The sequence below is a fragment of the Telopea speciosissima genome, chromosome 2 (assembly GCF_018873765.1).
Source record: "Telopea speciosissima isolate NSW1024214 ecotype Mountain lineage chromosome 2, Tspe_v1, whole genome shotgun sequence".
Lineage (NCBI taxonomy): Eukaryota > Viridiplantae > Streptophyta > Magnoliopsida > Proteales > Proteaceae > Telopea > Telopea speciosissima.
In genome coordinates this window covers 16,778,128-16,796,448 of record NC_057917.1, presented here as the reverse complement: position 1 = coordinate 16,796,448, position 18,321 = coordinate 16,778,128, and the positions used below count along the sequence as shown (strand labels likewise).

Genomic DNA, 18,321 nt, shown 5'->3' with positions numbered 1-18,321 from the left:
GAATGGCACTCTGCCTAGAGAACATGGTCAGTGACCAGAGAGATGAACTGACAGAGAGAAGGGGAAGACCAGTGGAAGACCTCATCCCATGGCCCCTCAGCCGGGACGATCCCTCCAAGGTAGTTCAGGTCGGCTCGCTAGTAAGCAAGGAACAGAAAGAAGGGCTTGGACACCTCCTCCAAGCGAACATGGATGTCTTTGCATGGTCGACCTCTGACATGCTGAGAGTACCACGTTCCATAGCGGAGCACCGACTACATGTCGACCCAACCAGGAAGCCCATTCAACAGAAGCGGCGTAAATTCGCCCTCGACCGACAAGCAACAATCAAGGAAGAGGTCGAGAAGTTAAGCCAATCAGGGTTCATCAGAAAGGAGAAGTTCCCAACCTGGCTCGCAAACGTGGTCATGGTACCAAAGCCAAGTGGGAAGTGGAGGATGTGTGTCGACTACACCGACTTGAACAAGGCATGCCCAAAAGATGAGTACCCACTGCCCAGGATCGACCTACTGATCGACGCCACCGCCGACCATGAGATGCTGAGTTTCATGGATGCCTACTCCGGGTACAACCAGATCCTCATGCATGAAGGTGATGAGTCCTACACCGCATTCCGGATGGACAAAGAGAACTACTGCTACAACGTCATGTCATTCGGGTTGAAGAATGCAGGGGCCACCTATCAGAGGATGGTCAACAAGATGTTCGAGGAGCAGATCGGGCGCAACATGGAGGTATATGTGGATGACATGCTCGTGTAAAGCATCCACGCCAACCAGCACCTGAGCGACTTAGAGGAAGCATTCATAGTACTGAGGAGGAACTAGATGAAGCTAAACCCTGCAAAGTGCGCCTTCGGTATAACGTCAGGAAAATTCCTGGGGTTCATGGTCTCAGTACGTGGAATAGAAGCCAACCCATCCAAGATCAAGGCCATCCAAGAGATGACACCTCCTCGGACGGTCAGGGAAGTGCAGAGGTTGAAAGGAAGGGTCGCTGCCCTTTCCAGGTTCGTGTCACGATCAGATGATAAGTGCTTACCATTCTTTAAAACATTGAAGAACCTCCGAAGCCCTAAAGATTTCACATGGACGGAAGAGTGCCAGAAGGCGTTCGAAGAATTGAAGGAGTACCTAGAGAGCCCACCACTGCTTGGGCGACCAGAACCTAACGAAGAGTTGCAGCTCTACCTGGCCGCCACCCCTGTCGCGGTCAGCACAGTACTGCTGAAGGAAGAAGACAAAGTCCAGAGGCCTATCTACTACATCAGCCATGTTCTGATCGATGCAGAGACCAGGTACACTAGGATCGAGAAGGTAGCCTATGCATTGGTAATCGCAGCCAGGAAGCTACGACCATACTTCTAAGCTCATACCATCACGGCCCTCACAGACCTACCTCTGAAGAAGATACTCCATAAGCCAGACGTCTCCGGACGATTAATAGCATGGGCGGTGGAGTTAAGTGAGCATGACATCAGGTTCCAACCAAGGACAGCCATCAAAGGCCAGGCTCTTGCAGATTTTATTGCAGAGTGTACCCTGTCTGAGATCGAATCAGAGATAGGGGAGCCCGATGAGAAGGATCACGGATCGTGGGACATGTTTGTGGACGGGTTGAGTAACGTAGCGGGAAGCGGCGCTGGCCTCATATTAACCAGCCCCGAAGGATTCCGTATCCAATATGCTCTTCGATTCACCTTCCAAGCATTCAATAATGAAGCAGAATACGAAGCACTACTAGCTGGACTCCGGGTGGCCAAAGCCATCCAAGTCACACACCTATCCACCCGGAGCGACTCCCAGCTTGTGGTGAATCAAGTGAATGGAGAGTACGAGGCAAAAGATGATAGGATGGCATCATACCTAGCACGTGCTCAAGCATTGATCGAGGGTTTCATGAAGTTCGAGATGGTTCGAGTTCCCAAGGACCAGAACGCCACCACCGACGCCCTATCCAGGCTAGCCAATGAGGAACTCCGAAATTTGGCTAGTGTAGTCTATGTTGAGATCCTGCATGAACCAATGTATAAGGAAAAGTAGGTTAACGAAATCAAGGAGGGACCTAGCTGGATGGACCCTCTACTCAACTACCTCCAGAATGACGTCTTACCAGAAGACAAGGCCGAGGCAAGGAAGATCAGGATGAGAGCTGCAAAGTACACCGTCCTAGATGGGGTACTGTACAAGCGGGGGGCAACAGCACCACTACTCCGGTGCCTAGGACCCAAGGGGGCAGAGTACGCCCTAGCAGAAGTCCATGAGGGGATATGTGGAAGCCACATGGGGGGACGAGCCCTAGCCTACAAAATCCTTCGCCAGGGACTATACTGGCCACGAATGCAAGAGGAGGCCATCCAATATGCCAAGAAGTGCGAGCAATGTCAGTTGTTTGCCCCAGTAACCCATCTACCCGCTACCAAGCTGACATCATTCCTCAACCCCATACCTTTTGCCATGTGGGGACTGGACATCTTAGACAACTTCACCACAGCACCGGGAAACAGAAAGTACCTGGTCGTCGCGATTGACTACTTCACCAAGTGGGTTGAAGCTAAACCCTTGGCCAAGATAACAGAGACAGAGATGGAGAAGTTCGTCTGCGACGACGTCATCTACAGGTTTGGGGTACCACAGATCCTCGTCTTAGACAACGGCAAACAATTCAACAACCCCAAATTCCAAGCATTCTGTCACAGCTACAACATCAATTATTGGCCTGTATCGGTAGCATACCCACAGGCCAATGGTCAGGTGGAGGTCACCAACAGAACACTACCGGAAGGAGTCAAGAAAAGGCTAGAGGGAGCCAAAGGAAAATGGGTCGAAGAGCTACCAAGCGTCCTGCGGGCATACCGAACTACAGTACGGACACCCACAGGAGAGAGCCCATTCCGCCTAGCATATGGCACTGAAGCATTGGCGCCAGTAGAGGTCTGCGCCATGTCCCATAGGGTTCTGCACTTCAACGAACGTACTTATATCGACGGACTACGGGCGAACCTAGACTTTATAGATGAGGTCCGTGAGAGAGCACTACTAAGGAACGTCGCCTACCAACAACGTACGGCCAGATACTATAATGCCAGGGTCAAGGAAAGGCTATTCCACCAGGGAGATCTAGTCCTACGGAGGGCAAGTGTATCACAGCCACAGAAGGCAGGGAAGCTGTCAGCTAACTGGGAAGGACCCTACATAGTCTCCAAGCAGATACGTCCAGGGACCTACCGCTTGAAGACTCCGGGGGGCAAGAAGGTAGACCGTACCTGGAACTCAGAATACCTGAAGAAGTATTACCAGTAGAAGCAAACAGCTCCATCAATAGTAGCAATCAAGTAGTAGCAGTAGTGGTAGTGGTAACAGTAGTAGTAGCAGCAGCAGTAGCAGTAGACGACATCATTGTTTCAAGGGCAATTTGAAAATTTTCATTCAAAATAAAGAGGTGTTTCAGGAATACTTGTCTTCTTCTACCACTCAATCGAATCACTGCCACTGCACCAAGGCTTTACGCCACCACGGAGGCTTTATGCCTAAGGCAACATGCCACCACTGAGGCTTTATGCCTAAGGCGTCATGCCACCACTAAGGCTTCATGCCTAAGGAGTCATGCCACCACTGAGGCTTCATGCCTAAGGCGTCATGCCACCATCGAGGCTTTATGCTTAAGGCGTCATGCCACCACTGAGGCTTCATGCCTAAGGCGTCATGCCACCATCGAGGCTTTATGCCTAAGGCGTTATGCCACCTCTGAGGCTCTATGCCTAAGTTGTCATGCCACCACCGAGGCTTTATGCCTAAGGCGTCATGCCACCACTGAAGCTCTACGCCTAAGACGTTAAGCCACCAAGGTCTGATGACCACCAAGGCGCAACGCCACTACCAAAATCCCATGACTATCAAGGGTCATAGGGCATCAATGCGCAATCAACCACCAAGAGACAATGCAATCAAAGAAAAGCAACAGCGATCACATAGAGAAGTCATAATAGTTACAACTCAAGTTCAAAAAGGAAAAAGTTCAAGACATCTACAAGATCGGTACGGCCATAGGGTCAAGGGACCACAAAGGGGTGGGTCACCTCCGACCCAACAGGAGACATCATGTCCACCCCGAGAAGGCATGCAGCAACACCCCCCTCAGGCAGAATAACCTCCACCTTTGACACTGGAACGCTCTCCACCACCACTACACCAGGAAGCGTCGCAGCAAACTCAGAGAACCCCAAGACAGAGAAGTCATAATCGGGGGTCACCTCCAGGACACAAGCGGCTAAGTCCCGGACCCCTCCCTCATAGGCAGGCTGAAGTTGCGCCTGATACAGCACCGAGAACGTCGAGGACGCCTGGAACTCAGCCACAGCTCGCTCGCCTGCAGATGCCAACTCCACCTCATGACTCCCCCTCAACGAATGAAGCTCCTCCTCCAAGGCAAGAACCCTAGCCGAGCTCTCGGCCGCACCAGCAGAGGTCACACGAAGCTCCTCAGACACCTCCAGGAGCTTCCCGAAAGCCACCGCGAGCTCCTCCGATGCCCTCTGAGCGTCGGCCTTGGCCTTCTCACCATAGTTGTCACGGCGTCACGGCGATCCAAGTCGGTGGAGGGGTGTCACGTCGATATATCGACATGTCGCCCGCCATGGCGTTGCCATGGCGAGCATGTCGACCATGTTTATTTTTTATTTTCTCTATTTTTAATGTGTTAATAGATGTATACTCAAGCCATGTTTTATTTTTTCTCTATTGTTTCTCAAGTTTTAAGAAGAAAATTCAGAAATCGAAGAAGAAATCGAAGAGGGAAAGAAGAAATCGAAAGAAATCGAAGAGGGAAAGAAGACAGGAAGAAGAAATCGAAGAGGGAAAGAAGAAATCTAAAGAAATTGAAGAGGGAAAGAAGAAATCGAAGAGGGAAGAAGAAATCGAAGACAGGAAGAAGAAATCGAAGAGGGAAAGAGAGATAGGAAGAAGAAATCAAAGAGGGTCGCCATGGCATAGGTCACCATGCAGCCCTCTCCAGCGCCAGGACGTCATGGCGACGCCATGACAACTATGTTTCTCACGGGCATCTATCTATCCCTGGAGCTCCCTCTCCACATCACGCAGGGTGCGCTGTATCTACACCTCGCGAGAAGCATGACTCTCCAATCGACGCACCGCCTCAACAACACGGTGATGGACCTACAATCAACATGGCAAGCGATAAAACACTCTAAGCATAAGTGGAGCAGCGAACATGACGAGACAAAAAAGGGATAACTCACCGAAGCCATATCATGGTAGAGAGTCTGGGCCAGACACGCATCGCTAAGCCTCTACAAGGCCACCCTCGTGGTAGGGAGCCTACCCCTGTCCACCCACTCTCGCATGACGTCGGCTCCAGCCAAGGTCGAGCCCGCCGGCACGCCCAAGGTGATCACCAGGGACTCATCCATCGCTAGAAGATCAGTGGTAGTACCACCAGAGGAACTCACCCCTTTCCCCTTGGAGAGGGGCAATGCAGAAGACCCGGAAGGGGCGACAGATGGAGGCAGAGGCACAGAGCCCAAAACGCCATCATCATTAGGAGAAGTACAGGGAAGGAGGACACGCACACCAGAGCTAGTCACATGGGCATGTCCTGGACCACCCTTCCGCTTCGCTCCAACAACCACAGGCGCAGAAGGACCACCAACATCTGTCACTCCAGCAGATGGACCACCCTGAGAAGCGGCCTTCCTCCGCAGATTGCCACGGAGCAAACTGAAGTCCAGACACATATCCACTGCATAGACCACCCAACCAGTCAGATGACATATATATTCAAATACAAACATGCCAATCAAGTACAAAAGACAGTGCTCTTACCAGGACTCAGCTTCAAGAGGGACAAGAAGGCCTCCGAGTCCAACTCCTGGACTTGGAACGGATCGCGACCCAGGCACAGCTTGAAGGAGTCACCCTCAAAATCACTCAGCTCAAGCCCTTGATTGACCCTCTTGAGGTCAATGACTTCCCTAACAATCCGTAGTGGGCATCGGGGGACTATGGCAAAAAAGAAGCGATCCCTCCAATACTTCACGTTGCTAGTGATCCCCGTGAAAAGCTCCACAGAGGCATAGGACCCCTTGAGCACGCGGCGAGCAAAGTGATAACATCCATGATTCCCTTTCTTCAACAGATAAAAGTGGGAGAACAGGGGAACAGTGGCGGCACGCCCCAGGCGGGCAAAAAAGGCATAGAAACCCAAGATCACCCTCCAAGAATTGGGCAACACCTGCCCAGGGGTGAGGTGCCAATGCTCTAACACCAACTCGACAAAGCGAGGGATAGGAAGGCGAAGGCCCTGAAGAAAAAAAGAACGGTAGAGACAGATCTCATCCGCACGGTGAGAGAAGGCATACTCGCCAAGTCCAGGAGTACGCAACACGACCTCAGCGGGAATATGGAACTCCTCACAGAGGGAGATCAAGTCAAAAGGGGACAAGATGCTAGCAACATGACCCAACCTATCAGTAGGACCGGCGACTGAGGACGTCGCCCCAGAGGGCCTACGATCCCTACTGGGACCAGAGACACTAGAAGGTCCCACACCCCCCATCAATAGCACTGAGGGAAGGTATAGAGGATGGAGTACCCACAGAAGAAAGCGATCCTGGGGAACGCTCCTCTGAAGATCCAACCCCGACTGAAGCAGGGCCAAGGTCACCCAGAAACGACATGAACGACAAGAGAGGAATGGACTACTTACTAGAGAAAGTAATCTCCTAGACGAGAAGCTAGCAAGAAAAATGAAATGAAGGCCACCTGCAAAGTATAAACAGCAGATCCATCACAGACAAGAAGAAGAAAAGTGGAGAAGTATAAGGGTCCATCACACCCACGCCACGGCCACCATAGGTGCGGCCTCACACCCACAGGCATAGCCATCCTAGGCGCGGCCTCACACCCGCAGGCGACGGCCACCCAGGCGAGGCGACCCAGCGGCCTCACGCCCACAGGCGCGGCCTCACGCCCCACAAGCGCGGTGACCTGGGAGCGGCCTCGCGCCCGCAGGCGCGGCCACCCTAGGCGCGGCCTCACCTAGGCACTACCCTACATAAAAAAAAAAAAAAAAAAAGAAAAAGAAAGAGAAGGGGTCGAATTTACCTCAGGGGGAAGGCGATCGCACGGGGAGGCAGGCACACGACGACGCATCCACACCACTGGCACGATCAAGTGACAGAGACCACCAGAGGCAAGGCACTCAAGCCAAGCACCACTCAAGCCCTCCAAGAAAACAAGGCACCAAGTGAGCACAAAGCAAACACAAGGACCCAAAATCAAGCAGAATGGATACTAGTCTAGGTGACCCAAAGACAAGCACATGGTGGGCACCAAAAAGAGAACAAAAGACAAAAAGTGGAATGCAAAGGAGAAATTAAAGAAGAACAAAATGGGAGACAAAAAGTAAGAAAGAGAAATGAGAAGTGAAAGAAGAGAAAGTGAAGGTATCACGCCCCTATTCCATACAAGGAATATACTATAATATAAAGGGTGACTAGGACGACGCGTGTCATCTTACTAAACCGCCCGGATCACTGACACAGTATCCGAACGCAAAGTCATAATCAATATTAACACAATATAATATCAGAATGCTGAAAAAGGAATATTACATTCCAAAGATCAGTTGTTATACCCGCACCCCGGGAGTATAATTAATTATTAATTCTTCCCCGTGACGTGTAGTTATCACTGCCACGTATGCCGGTGAGTTGTTCTCACTGGTGGTCAAACCCAGCTATATTGACCATAGTACGAGGTTGCCTGTGGAAACTAGTCGGGACCACGGAGGTTGCACCTTGACATGTCAGGGGTAAGTAGTTGACCAAATTTTGTTGTGTGCTTACTGCCCTCTCAAAGCCCTCGAAGTGTGGTCCAAAGGCCCTGACCTCTTATGGTGGGAACCACCTTCCTACTCGCATCGGATGCAAGGTTACTGGCTGCCTCCGACCCTGCATCCAATGCTGCTGACAAGGACCCTTGTGGGTGAGACCCTATGGCTAAGGTACTATTGGTGCCCTGTCATGTTTGACCCTACCCTTACCCCTTTTTATTAACTTGACCTTATATGGGCCTTGGGGCCCAAATTAGGGATTTTAAAGCTTGTGTAGGGATGAATGGTTGTTTGACCCTATCCAAACAGACCCTAGCCTACACTTATGAGGCCTTATCCAAATAGGCCAATAAAAGTGATTTTCTATATGAGAGAGAGGGGTAAGACTATTCCTTAGTCTTTCTTTTTCTTTTCTTTCCTAACCTAATCGTGAAAAGGAGAGGAGAGCTTTGAAGAGAGGAGGCGGCAAGGAGGAGAAGAAGGAGAAGGAAGGGAAGAAGAAGAAGGAAACGGCTGCTGGGTTTGGAGCTTTAAAGAGGGCACATCGTGTGTACCTCAAACCAGGTAAGCCAAGTGCCCTTTTCCCCCATTTTTCTCTCTTCCCCCTTGCTCGTTTGAGCTTGGGTGGTTCGTTGGTTGCAGCCCCAAGATGGGGATTTCTTTTTGAAACCCAAAGGGTTAGCTCGAGTCATGTGTAGTTTTCCCTTGTAGGATGCTTTCCTATTTTCATTACAATCCTATGAAGACCTCTATTTTGACCTCTTGCTGAATCTATTTGATTCTAAAGCTTCAACCACCAAAGAAAACCCCAAATCTGGATTTTTGAGCTTTTGATCCTTTAAACCCCCTTAAATCTTTGAATGTTGGGTGTTTCTAAGACCCAAATAGACTCCAAGACACCCCTCCCTTGTCCCTTGAGGCTTAGAGAACCAAATGGGACAACCCTGGGCTTTTAAAGACCTTGAAATCACACTTGGGTTGCATCGGAGGCAAGACTGCGTGAGTCCGATGTTTGCCTCCGATGTGTCCCGAGCCTGCAGGAAGGTCGGAGGCAAGGTCGGAGGCAAGCCTCGCGAGTCCGACGTTGCCTCCGATGCGCTTTTAAGGCTTATAACTTATGTAAACGGTGGGGTTTCTCTATGAGGCCTCCCCTACACTCTCTCACACTCTTATTCACTTCCATAGGCGCCAACATATGTGCAATGGGGTGATTTTGAGCGGGAATCGTTGCGCTTATACAAATTCCATTTGAAGTAATTGGTGAGTGGGTTTGGGTGACTGTTTGAGCTTGTTTACTATTGCTTATTCATGCATTTATGAATTATATTGTGACATTATCATTTCAAGCATGATTGCATATTTGCATTTATTCTTATTCGATGATGATGATTTAGATGATATGGATTTGTGTTGGGTTACGGTGCTGGAAGATCGGCACCTAACCCCGTGATACGTGGAATTGTATATTGCATCTCATTCTTGCTCGTATGCGCCGTGTTGTCTGCCGGTACCCGGTGTTAGATGGAATGGGACGTTGACACACTCGGATGTACCTCTCAACACGATAGGATTCATGTAGTATATCCGTGGTTAGGCTCAGTTCCCTATGCTACGACCCTTACCAACAGGGGTTTAGGTGTTGGGTAGCCAGAGCACCTGCTGCCTGTGGAGAGTTAGAGAGGCCAGGCCAGGGGTAGTAATGGTTATCGGGGTCTGCCTCTGGGTGGTGATGACTACGACCGGCGCGGGCTCCATAGTAATAATTGAGGTTGCATTGTGGTGAGAATGGAAGGATCCACAGTGTCTTCCCGAGTTATTGCAGTAGCATATACCCATTGACTTAGCATTGTGTGTTAGGTGGTAAATGAATTAATAATGGCATGCACCATGGACTATTTGTGATTGTGTGATTGTGCATCCCCTTTTCTCTCTCACTAGCTCGATGGAGCTAACCCCCGTGTACACATTCTTTTTAGATTTTGATGCAGATGATTACTGTGGAGCCAGAGACCGTGACTGAGGATCATGGCGATTGTTGCCCATGATGATTGTGCCTACGGGCTGTATTGATACTTGGGACTTGTTCCCTTCTTTTGTTTTTTTTTTGGGGGCCACGTGCCTTATATAAATATTTATTGTTATACTTGTTTTGGGGTAGTTATGCTATGGTCATTCGGGATATCCATCCAAACTATTTATGTATCACTTAGCCGTGTGAACATGAGGTAACTACTGTAAGCGCTTCCGCTTATTTTATGATCGTTGGAAATGTAATATTCCTTTATCTTTCGCACTCTGATATTATTGTATTGTAATATTGATTTATGACTGTGAGTTGGCCACTGCATCGAGATCCTGGCGGTGAGGTGGGATGACGCGTGTCACCCCAATCATACCCTGATATTGTATTTTATCCCTTGTCGGGATAGGGGTGTGACATCAGTAGTATTGCGGAAGCGTATAAATCAAATAGTTACAAGATGTTCAAAGGCTAGATGATAAATACAGTAGTTAGTTACATTTCCAATGACCATCTAATAACTATCAAAAGGGTATAACAGTAAATATTTATACACGGCCTAAGCCCCAAAGGTAAATCAAAAGGGACCAAGTCCCGAATATCCTCACGGCCCGTAGGCACAATCATCGCAAGGACACCCATCGCCATGTTCCTCAAACACGGCTTCCGACTCCTCCTCACCAATCTCATCGTATCCCGAGGGCTGAACTCGAAGTCCCGCGAGATATCCGTCACCTGCATCATAATCTAAAAAGTGTGCGCACTAGGGGGTTAGCTCCACTGAGCCAGTGAGGGGATGGGGATGCACAAACACATAATTCACATAGTCCAATGATGCATGCACATGTTAATTCCATTTTTCCACCTAACAAACAACTAAGTCAACGGTATATGCTACTGTGACAACTCGGGAGACACTGTGGGTCACTTAATTTATCGCCACAATGAAACCTCAATTGTCACCTGGGACCTACGCCTATCAAAGCCTCTAAGACCACTCAGTGGCAGACCCCTGATAACCAATACTACCATGACTGGTCTCTCCCACCTCCACAGAATCCGGTGTACTGATTACCCAACACCTAAACCCCTGTTGGTAAGGGTCGTAGCACAAGGGTGTGAAATCCTAGCTGCAGATATACTACATGCAAGTCCTATCGTCCCGAGAGGTAATCCGGGCACATCAACTTTTCATCTGGTTTAGTGCCCGATTACCAACACGGCACGGCGCATACAATCCAACATGACATTCAGCATAATGACCTCATAAAAATATATATAATATCCGGGGTTTCGACACCGGCACCCACCGACACCGAGACCCATCAAAGTAAAGCATTTCCAATCCACATTATAACAATCATATATAAAAGTATGCAATATGCGCAAGCATGCTTAATAATTTATAATGATGACATAATATACAATGCAATAATAATATCAAGCCCAAACAACCAAACCTACTCACAATGTATATGCCAAGCACCAAGATTATAAGTTGTCGCCTCGATCAAATAATAAGCCACAAGACGGATATATTAACCTAAACAAAGAGTAAAATAAGGTTAAACGAGCAAAGGGAAAGGATCCCCAAAAGGTCTCCCATAACCACTTAAGTACAAGGTTTCAGAAACAGAGTGGTTGTACGAGTGGTTTCATGCCCAATTTCTGCAACCACAGGTAAATCCTAGGAAACCAGGGGCTCTGGACAGTCTCAGTCAAGGGCGGTTGCAGGAGTGGTTTCTCAGGAAATGAAACCGCACATAAATCCTAGCTTTCCAGGGGCCTTCTCAGGGAGGAAATTTCAGGGTGGTTTCTTGCAGGTCTGAAATCACATGTAAAACCTCACACCTGCAGGTCCAAAATCCAAAGGATCCCCCTCCAAGGGTTCCATTTCAAGTGGTTTAAAGCATAGGAACATTAAGGAAACTCCATCCTAAGCTCATTAGGGTCCTAAGACCTCTCTAGATCCATTCAATCCCAACAATCCCAATAGGTTCAAGAGAAGGAACCGAGAAGAACCTAACCTAAAGCATAATAGGGTCCAAACCTTAAATCTCTCAAATGGAATGAGACTACTAACATGAGAGCTCATGATGGAGTGAAATAACTCCATCATAGCCTAGGCTTTAAGGTTCCATCGATTTCTTAGGTTCCAAAAGAGCTCTAGGTCGAATCTCTCCCATTTCCCAACCCCTTTTAAAACCCAAAATAGAAGAAGGAAGAAAGCTTCAATGGCTTACCTACCCCCAAGATGAGAGAGCTCCACGATTTATGGCTCCAAGAGATGGGGTCTCAACCTTCCACCAAGCTTCTCCACCTTCCTCCTCCTCTTTCTCTCCTCTTTCTCTCCTCCACGATTTAGGTTAGATGGGAGAAGTAATTGATAATTGAATGCTTTCTCCCCCTTTGGCTTATTTATAGAAAATGGATCTTGGGTCTCTTAAGCCAAATGGGTCAAGAGCTAAATGGGTTGACCCATTTGTTCTATGTGGGTAAGTGAATGGAATAACCCATCCTTGGGTCAATAGGGCTAAATGGGTCTTTAGTGAAATGGGCCATACAAGTTAAATGGTCTCTTAAGTTAAATGGGCATGCCCACAAACTTTAATTAGGGAAAAGCCCACTTTAAGATGGGTTCATATGAGATGGGTATGAGTCCTCAATGTACTTCCCAAAGGTAAGTGGGACCCGAAATTAAAATGTTCCCTTCTCACATGAAATAGCTCGAGCGATTCAGGCCTTGACCCGCACTTCGAGGTCACCGAGAAATGAATGAATAAATAATAAAACTTGAGGGCTAGAACTTACTTTTCCCCTGTCATGGTTTATCACCCATGACCCTGAATAGCTTCGCCACGGCAATGCCAAGCTCATCACTGAATGAAGTGTACAACTGAGGCAACGGTCCAGGATGCTCTCTCCTAAACTCCTCGCTTCCCGGGCTAGTACTTGGAGGATAATCAACGAAGTCACTGTCAACGAACTTTCCCCACTGGCGGTTGAGGAACCTTTCCTCTACAGGTAAGCCCGTACTGTGGTCAATGATTTTGTAACTAGGTTTGACCATCATGGAGAACAGGTCACCAACATACATGGCAGCGGTATCTACATGTCACGAGAAGAAATAATATTTAATTATATCCCAGGGTACGGGTATAACAGAAAGAGAGGAACATATATCTACAAAAAACAAAAGAAGAAAAAGTGTAGGAGGAAAATTTTGAACCCCCAACCTCTCCTACCTCACTAATAGATTTACAGGCAAGCCCCGCAAAGAAAGTTTATTCACAGCGGACCCCTCACTATGTAAAGACATCTACTCTCTTGGACATCCTATCTCAAGAGAGTGGGGGGCAAATGATACATCCAAGATTCATCGGACCAATCATCGGCCGCCACCTGTCACAGGGCGACCCACTCCAGAACTAAGGAGAACGAACTGGGGGTCCCACCCAGGCATGGCCTCACCCAGGTGCGGCCTGCACCAGGCGCGGCCTCACCCAGGCGTGGCCTACACCCAGGCACGGCCTCACCCAGGCGCGGCCTGCATCCAGGCGTGGCCTCACCCAGGCGTGGCCTACACCTAGGCGCAGCATCGTGGACACGGACGTGATGTACACAGACACCGAGGCCACTCGTCTATGACCCAATCGTGTCACTACAGACTCATGTCACCACCAGGACTCTAGGCCACCGTTTAGAAGTCACGTCACCCAGACAGATTCAAGCACCAATGACGTTATCACCACACGCGGGTATCTATCCGCCAAGGATCTTGATACCACCAGGATACTCCCTCCCGCGGGGAGATGGCCAATCAGGATAGAGCCCTGTTACCCAGGGCCTCTATCCACTCAACGGCACACTCACCATCAAACTGGGACTCTCCACACCAACATGCACTACTATAAAAGGCAAGGTACACAACCCTATTAAAAGACATCTAAACTCATATAGAATAATCACTATTCATCTATTTGCTCAGGAGATCTAACTTTGGCATCGGAGAGCCCTAGGCCGGAACCACACCGGTTCTCTCTGTTGACCCCTTGGTCCACTTGCAGGTGACGGCACTCGCAGGACCGCTCGACGATTTCTTGACGCAACAGTAATATTACAAAACCAACAATGTAGTAGCAGAACTAACCAAGGAGAGGAAAAAAAAACAAGAAGAAGAAGAAGAAAAAAGATGAATAATCGAAAGCAACGGTGGAAAAAATGAACATGAATTCAACAACAGGAATAAAAGAACATATACATAGATCAAGCAGAAAAGATTGGGAAGAAAGAACTAACTCGCATTGTTTACCAAAACAATACCATTCTCTACTAATGTAACCCTTAGAATCTTTCAAGGACAAGAAAGGAGATATTTCCATAAAATTCAAAAACAACCGCATTCAATAAGAACCACTCTAAACGAAAAGTCCTATAAATTGCACCCTCTAACCGCGAGGGCGAGACCTATTACCTTTATCCAGGTTTGGGTCGTTACAGATTACCATATTTGAAGAATACAATGACAATTTCGAACTTTCAAAAGAAAGATAGAATTTTGGAACAATTCATGGAGAATACAAGTTACAAATATCAATATCAAATTTGAAATTTCACACTTTTATTTAGAAACAAAAAAAGAAGAAGAAGAAGAAACAATCCATGGTTCACTCAAGAATCCTGACATACCAAACAGCAAATCCTCTGTTTATTCATATAAGCTGCTGCAGTATTCAAACAACTCCTCTGTTTATTCATATAAGCTGCAGTTCTTGCTTGTCATTTACTTAACATTGGACAAAGTCCTCATCTTAGGCTTAGTGCAACACTAGTTTGTGCTATAGTTTTTAATATGGAACTCCAGTTGAATTAAAAAGAACACTAGCAATTGATTTAGATTTACTTCTGGATATTATTGTCTCTGTTGAGAGATGATTCATTTTAGGTCGAGTCTTGGGCAGTTTATCCCATGTCCCCATCTCCCCAGAGTTAAAAGCAGCCTCCAAGATAATCTTTGTTCCAAGTTGGGTTTGATTAGAAGTAACTGTGCATTTAAACACCTTTTGAATTGGGTTAGAACAAATCCATGCATTTGAAAACCTTTTATCCAAATAATTCAGAGCACATGACATGAAAGTAGTTCCTCTGAAATAGGCAGTGTTAGGTATTTCTTCTTCTTTATTTTTTGTTGGATGGGGGTCAGAAAGAATTTGGTTTGAGTTCCTTACTATTTATATGAAAAAAATGCTGCATTAGAGGGGTGGGGGGAGGGTGTTTCTTGTTTGTCCAATCATATTCAATGTTAAATGTAAACTATGGCATAAAAAAAATAATTTCATGGTTTGGCCAATTAATTTATAGTATAAATATTTATCTGCTCAGCATATTCTTTCTTAGTTTTTTTTTTTTTTTTTTTTTTTTTTTTTTACAGCTACAAAATTCCCATTATCCTAAGTGCAAAGTACAACTCATGTGTTAACCACCACATATTCCCTATAAAAATTTTTGTTAAACATTACTCATAAGAATCATTGTTAGAGGTTTTACATTTCTCATAAGTATCATTGTTAGAGGTTTGTCTCGAGTTTGGTCACTTCTTATGCTCTCCTGAATTGTAATGGGTAATAGTTCTCAATTGTCATTCCATGTATACATAATCAAGTGGTTTCTCCCCTCATATGTACCAATAATTGACCCAGCACCCAATTTATCAAATGCCACTGGGGGTGCACTCTGTCCCCTGCTTCAAATTCCCAAGTGCCTCCGTTAACCTCGATGACACTGCAACCGGCCTCTTTCCTGGCGCTGTTCCTCCTCATCAATCCCTTAATCTCCTCCATATCCTTCCATCTTCTCTCCCCAGCATACAAGTTCCTCAACATGACATAATTCCCATCATTCTTCGGCTCCATTTCAAATGCTCTTTTCATCACCCTCTCAGTCCCAAGAACATCTCCACGGCAGCCACAAGCAAACAGAAAAGAGCTCAAGATTATCCCGTTAATCTCACAAGGCATTTTCACAATCAATTGCTCAGCTTCCTCCAAATGCCCTGCCCTCCCCAAAAGATCTATAAGGCAACCATAATGCTCGATTCCTGGGGAGAGGCCACGCCCCTCCATTTCTAGAAACCATTTCTTCCCTTCCTCAACTAGGCCACCATGATTACAAGCAGACAATACCCCAAGCATGGTTATCTCATTTGGCTCAACTGCTTCCTTCTGCATCTCCAAGAACACCTCTAGTGCCTCCTTGGCACATCCATTGATGGCAAACCCATTGATCATGGCATTCCAAGAAACTGCTTCTCTATCATGCATCTTGTCGAAAACTTGTTTTGCTTTCAGAACTTCACCACATTTAGCATACATGTCTACCAATGCAGTGCAAACGTTTCTCACTTTATCCAGTTTCTTTCTCCTGACAAATCTGTGAATCCAACCACCCAGATCTAATGCTCCTAAATCAGCAATAGCTGGAAGAATGCTCACAATAGTAACTTTATCTGGCTCAAGAGAAGCATATGATTGCATCTCCCTGAACAATTCTAATGCCTCTTGAGGTTGCTTGTTCTGGCAGTAACCCCCAATGATTGCCTTCCATGAGATCAGATTCTTCTCTGGCATTGCATTGAAGAGTAATCTAGCTGCTTTGAGATCACCATTCTTGCAATACCCATAAATCAAAGTAGTCCAAGAGACAACGTTCCTCTCTGGCATCTCATTAAACAACTCCCTTGCAGAATCCACATTCCCTGATTTGACAAAAGCATCTGTCATTGCATTGAAGGCTGCGGCATCTTTCTGAGGCATATAATTGAATAGCTCCCTTGCAATTTCCACCTCCCCTGTCCGTGCATATCCAACAAGTATAGCTGTCCAAGACACTTGACTTTTGTAAGGCATTTCATCGAACAAGGTTCTGGCCAATGTCATATTCTTTCTTAGTGATCTCAATGAATTTATCCAAATGCAAATTTTCCCTTCAACTTAAATCCTCAATTGTTCAATGATGTCATATGAAAGAAACAGAGTCTTCTTGAGGATTTATTTGTTCATTGAATATCTTGTTTGTTTTGACGTTTACATTAACCAATGGTGTGATTTGTTTATGTAACAGATAAGCACTTTGTTGAAACCAAAACCATGGAATATGCTTTAACAGTGGAGCAGGAAAAAAAAAAAGGAAAATCAATATGATCACAGTCAACTTCCTATAACATACCTGCACCTCTCTTGGAAGGGGATAAAATGTGACCAGCAAGGAACTAGTCTCTCAATCTGCCACTGCTGTTCCCACACTGTTTTTGTATAAACTGAAGAATTAAGGAATGCAAGCTTCCACAGGTTGCTGAAGTATAACTCCACCTAAATAATTAACCACTAAAGCTTTCTTTTCTCTCTCTCCCTTTCTCTACTGATTCCTCAACTGGGGGGTAGTGGGCATGAACAAAAGATCAGCAGTCTATATATCTCTTCTCTCTAAAGCCAATGAAAGAGAATGAAAGAGAGAGAGAAATCATTTAGGTTGACTCGAGCCTTATTCCTATTTTTCCTCAAACCTTAACAGAGAAAGATACTACATAGAAAAACGGAAGAGCTTGATTTGTTATTTTAACAAGGAAATCATATTCCATTCCAAGAATGTGATTACCATGCCTGTTAGTGAAAACAAATAAGGGATGTACACAATTTTTTTTTACTGTTCAGTTAAATATGCATCCAAAAGGTATAAAAACACAAAGGAGAGCATGGAAAAGGCACCACCAAAATTAAAGCACTTCATTCAGGTCAAACATAACAAAGAGGGATTAAGGAAGTCCCTCTACCTGTTCTAGCCAAGGCAATACATTGGGGTTTTACATGCAAAAGCCCCCAAATAATGAAAGAGAATGACTGTATATTGCTCAATGAACAGTATGCAAAAAAAAATTTACCCGCAAAAGCAATACCCTAAGTAACTGATTCTCTTCCTCCATGAAGCAATTCGAAGAGCCTCTTTTGTTTTCTATTAACTATTATCCTCAAAAGGCTGTTGAAAACGCACAATCAAAGAGAGAATGATAGCAGAAAACTTGAAATAATAGAGATACTGAGAGCAAGACACTGACCAGCGGTAGATTGATAGGTTGAGGGCGAGAGATATCTGTGAGATATTAAGGAAGAGGGCGAGAGAGATGAGAGAGGAATTCGTAGGCGATAGGGATCAATGAGAGAGATCAGAGGAGTTCTCAGAGAGAGGGCAACAGATATGAGAGGTGAGTCGTAGGCAAGAGGGATTGGTGAAAGATTAAGGGCGATAGGAATAATTGAGATGTTGAGGGCGACAGAGACGGAGAAGTTCGTAATGGCGAGAGTGGGAGTGATTGAGTCCAAATTGATTTCTACGCGGGAATTGGGAAAAAAAATAAAATAGCGGGAAAACAATATAAAAAAAAAAAAAGGAAAATT

At 46.3% G+C, this 18,321-nt stretch overlaps 1 protein-coding gene across 1 annotated transcript; it reads right to left on the bottom strand.

Annotated features, from left to right (window-relative positions):
• Nucleotides 1-15,428: 15,428 nt before the first annotated feature.
• LOC122652369 (pentatricopeptide repeat-containing protein At2g44880-like) lies at nucleotides 15,429-16,806 on the bottom strand. The gene has a single exon (XM_043846082.1). It carries the CDS (start codon nucleotides 16,804-16,806, stop codon nucleotides 15,529-15,531), a length of 1,278 nt encoding a protein of 425 aa, XP_043702017.1. The 3' UTR covers nucleotides 15,429-15,528.
• Between the last annotated feature and the right edge of the window lie 1,515 nt (nucleotides 16,807-18,321).

Coding starts and splice junctions, on each gene's coding strand:
- LOC122652369 (XM_043846082.1), bottom strand. CDS start 16,806: ATGACATTGGCCAGAACCTTGTTCGATGAAATGCCTTACAAAAGTCAA.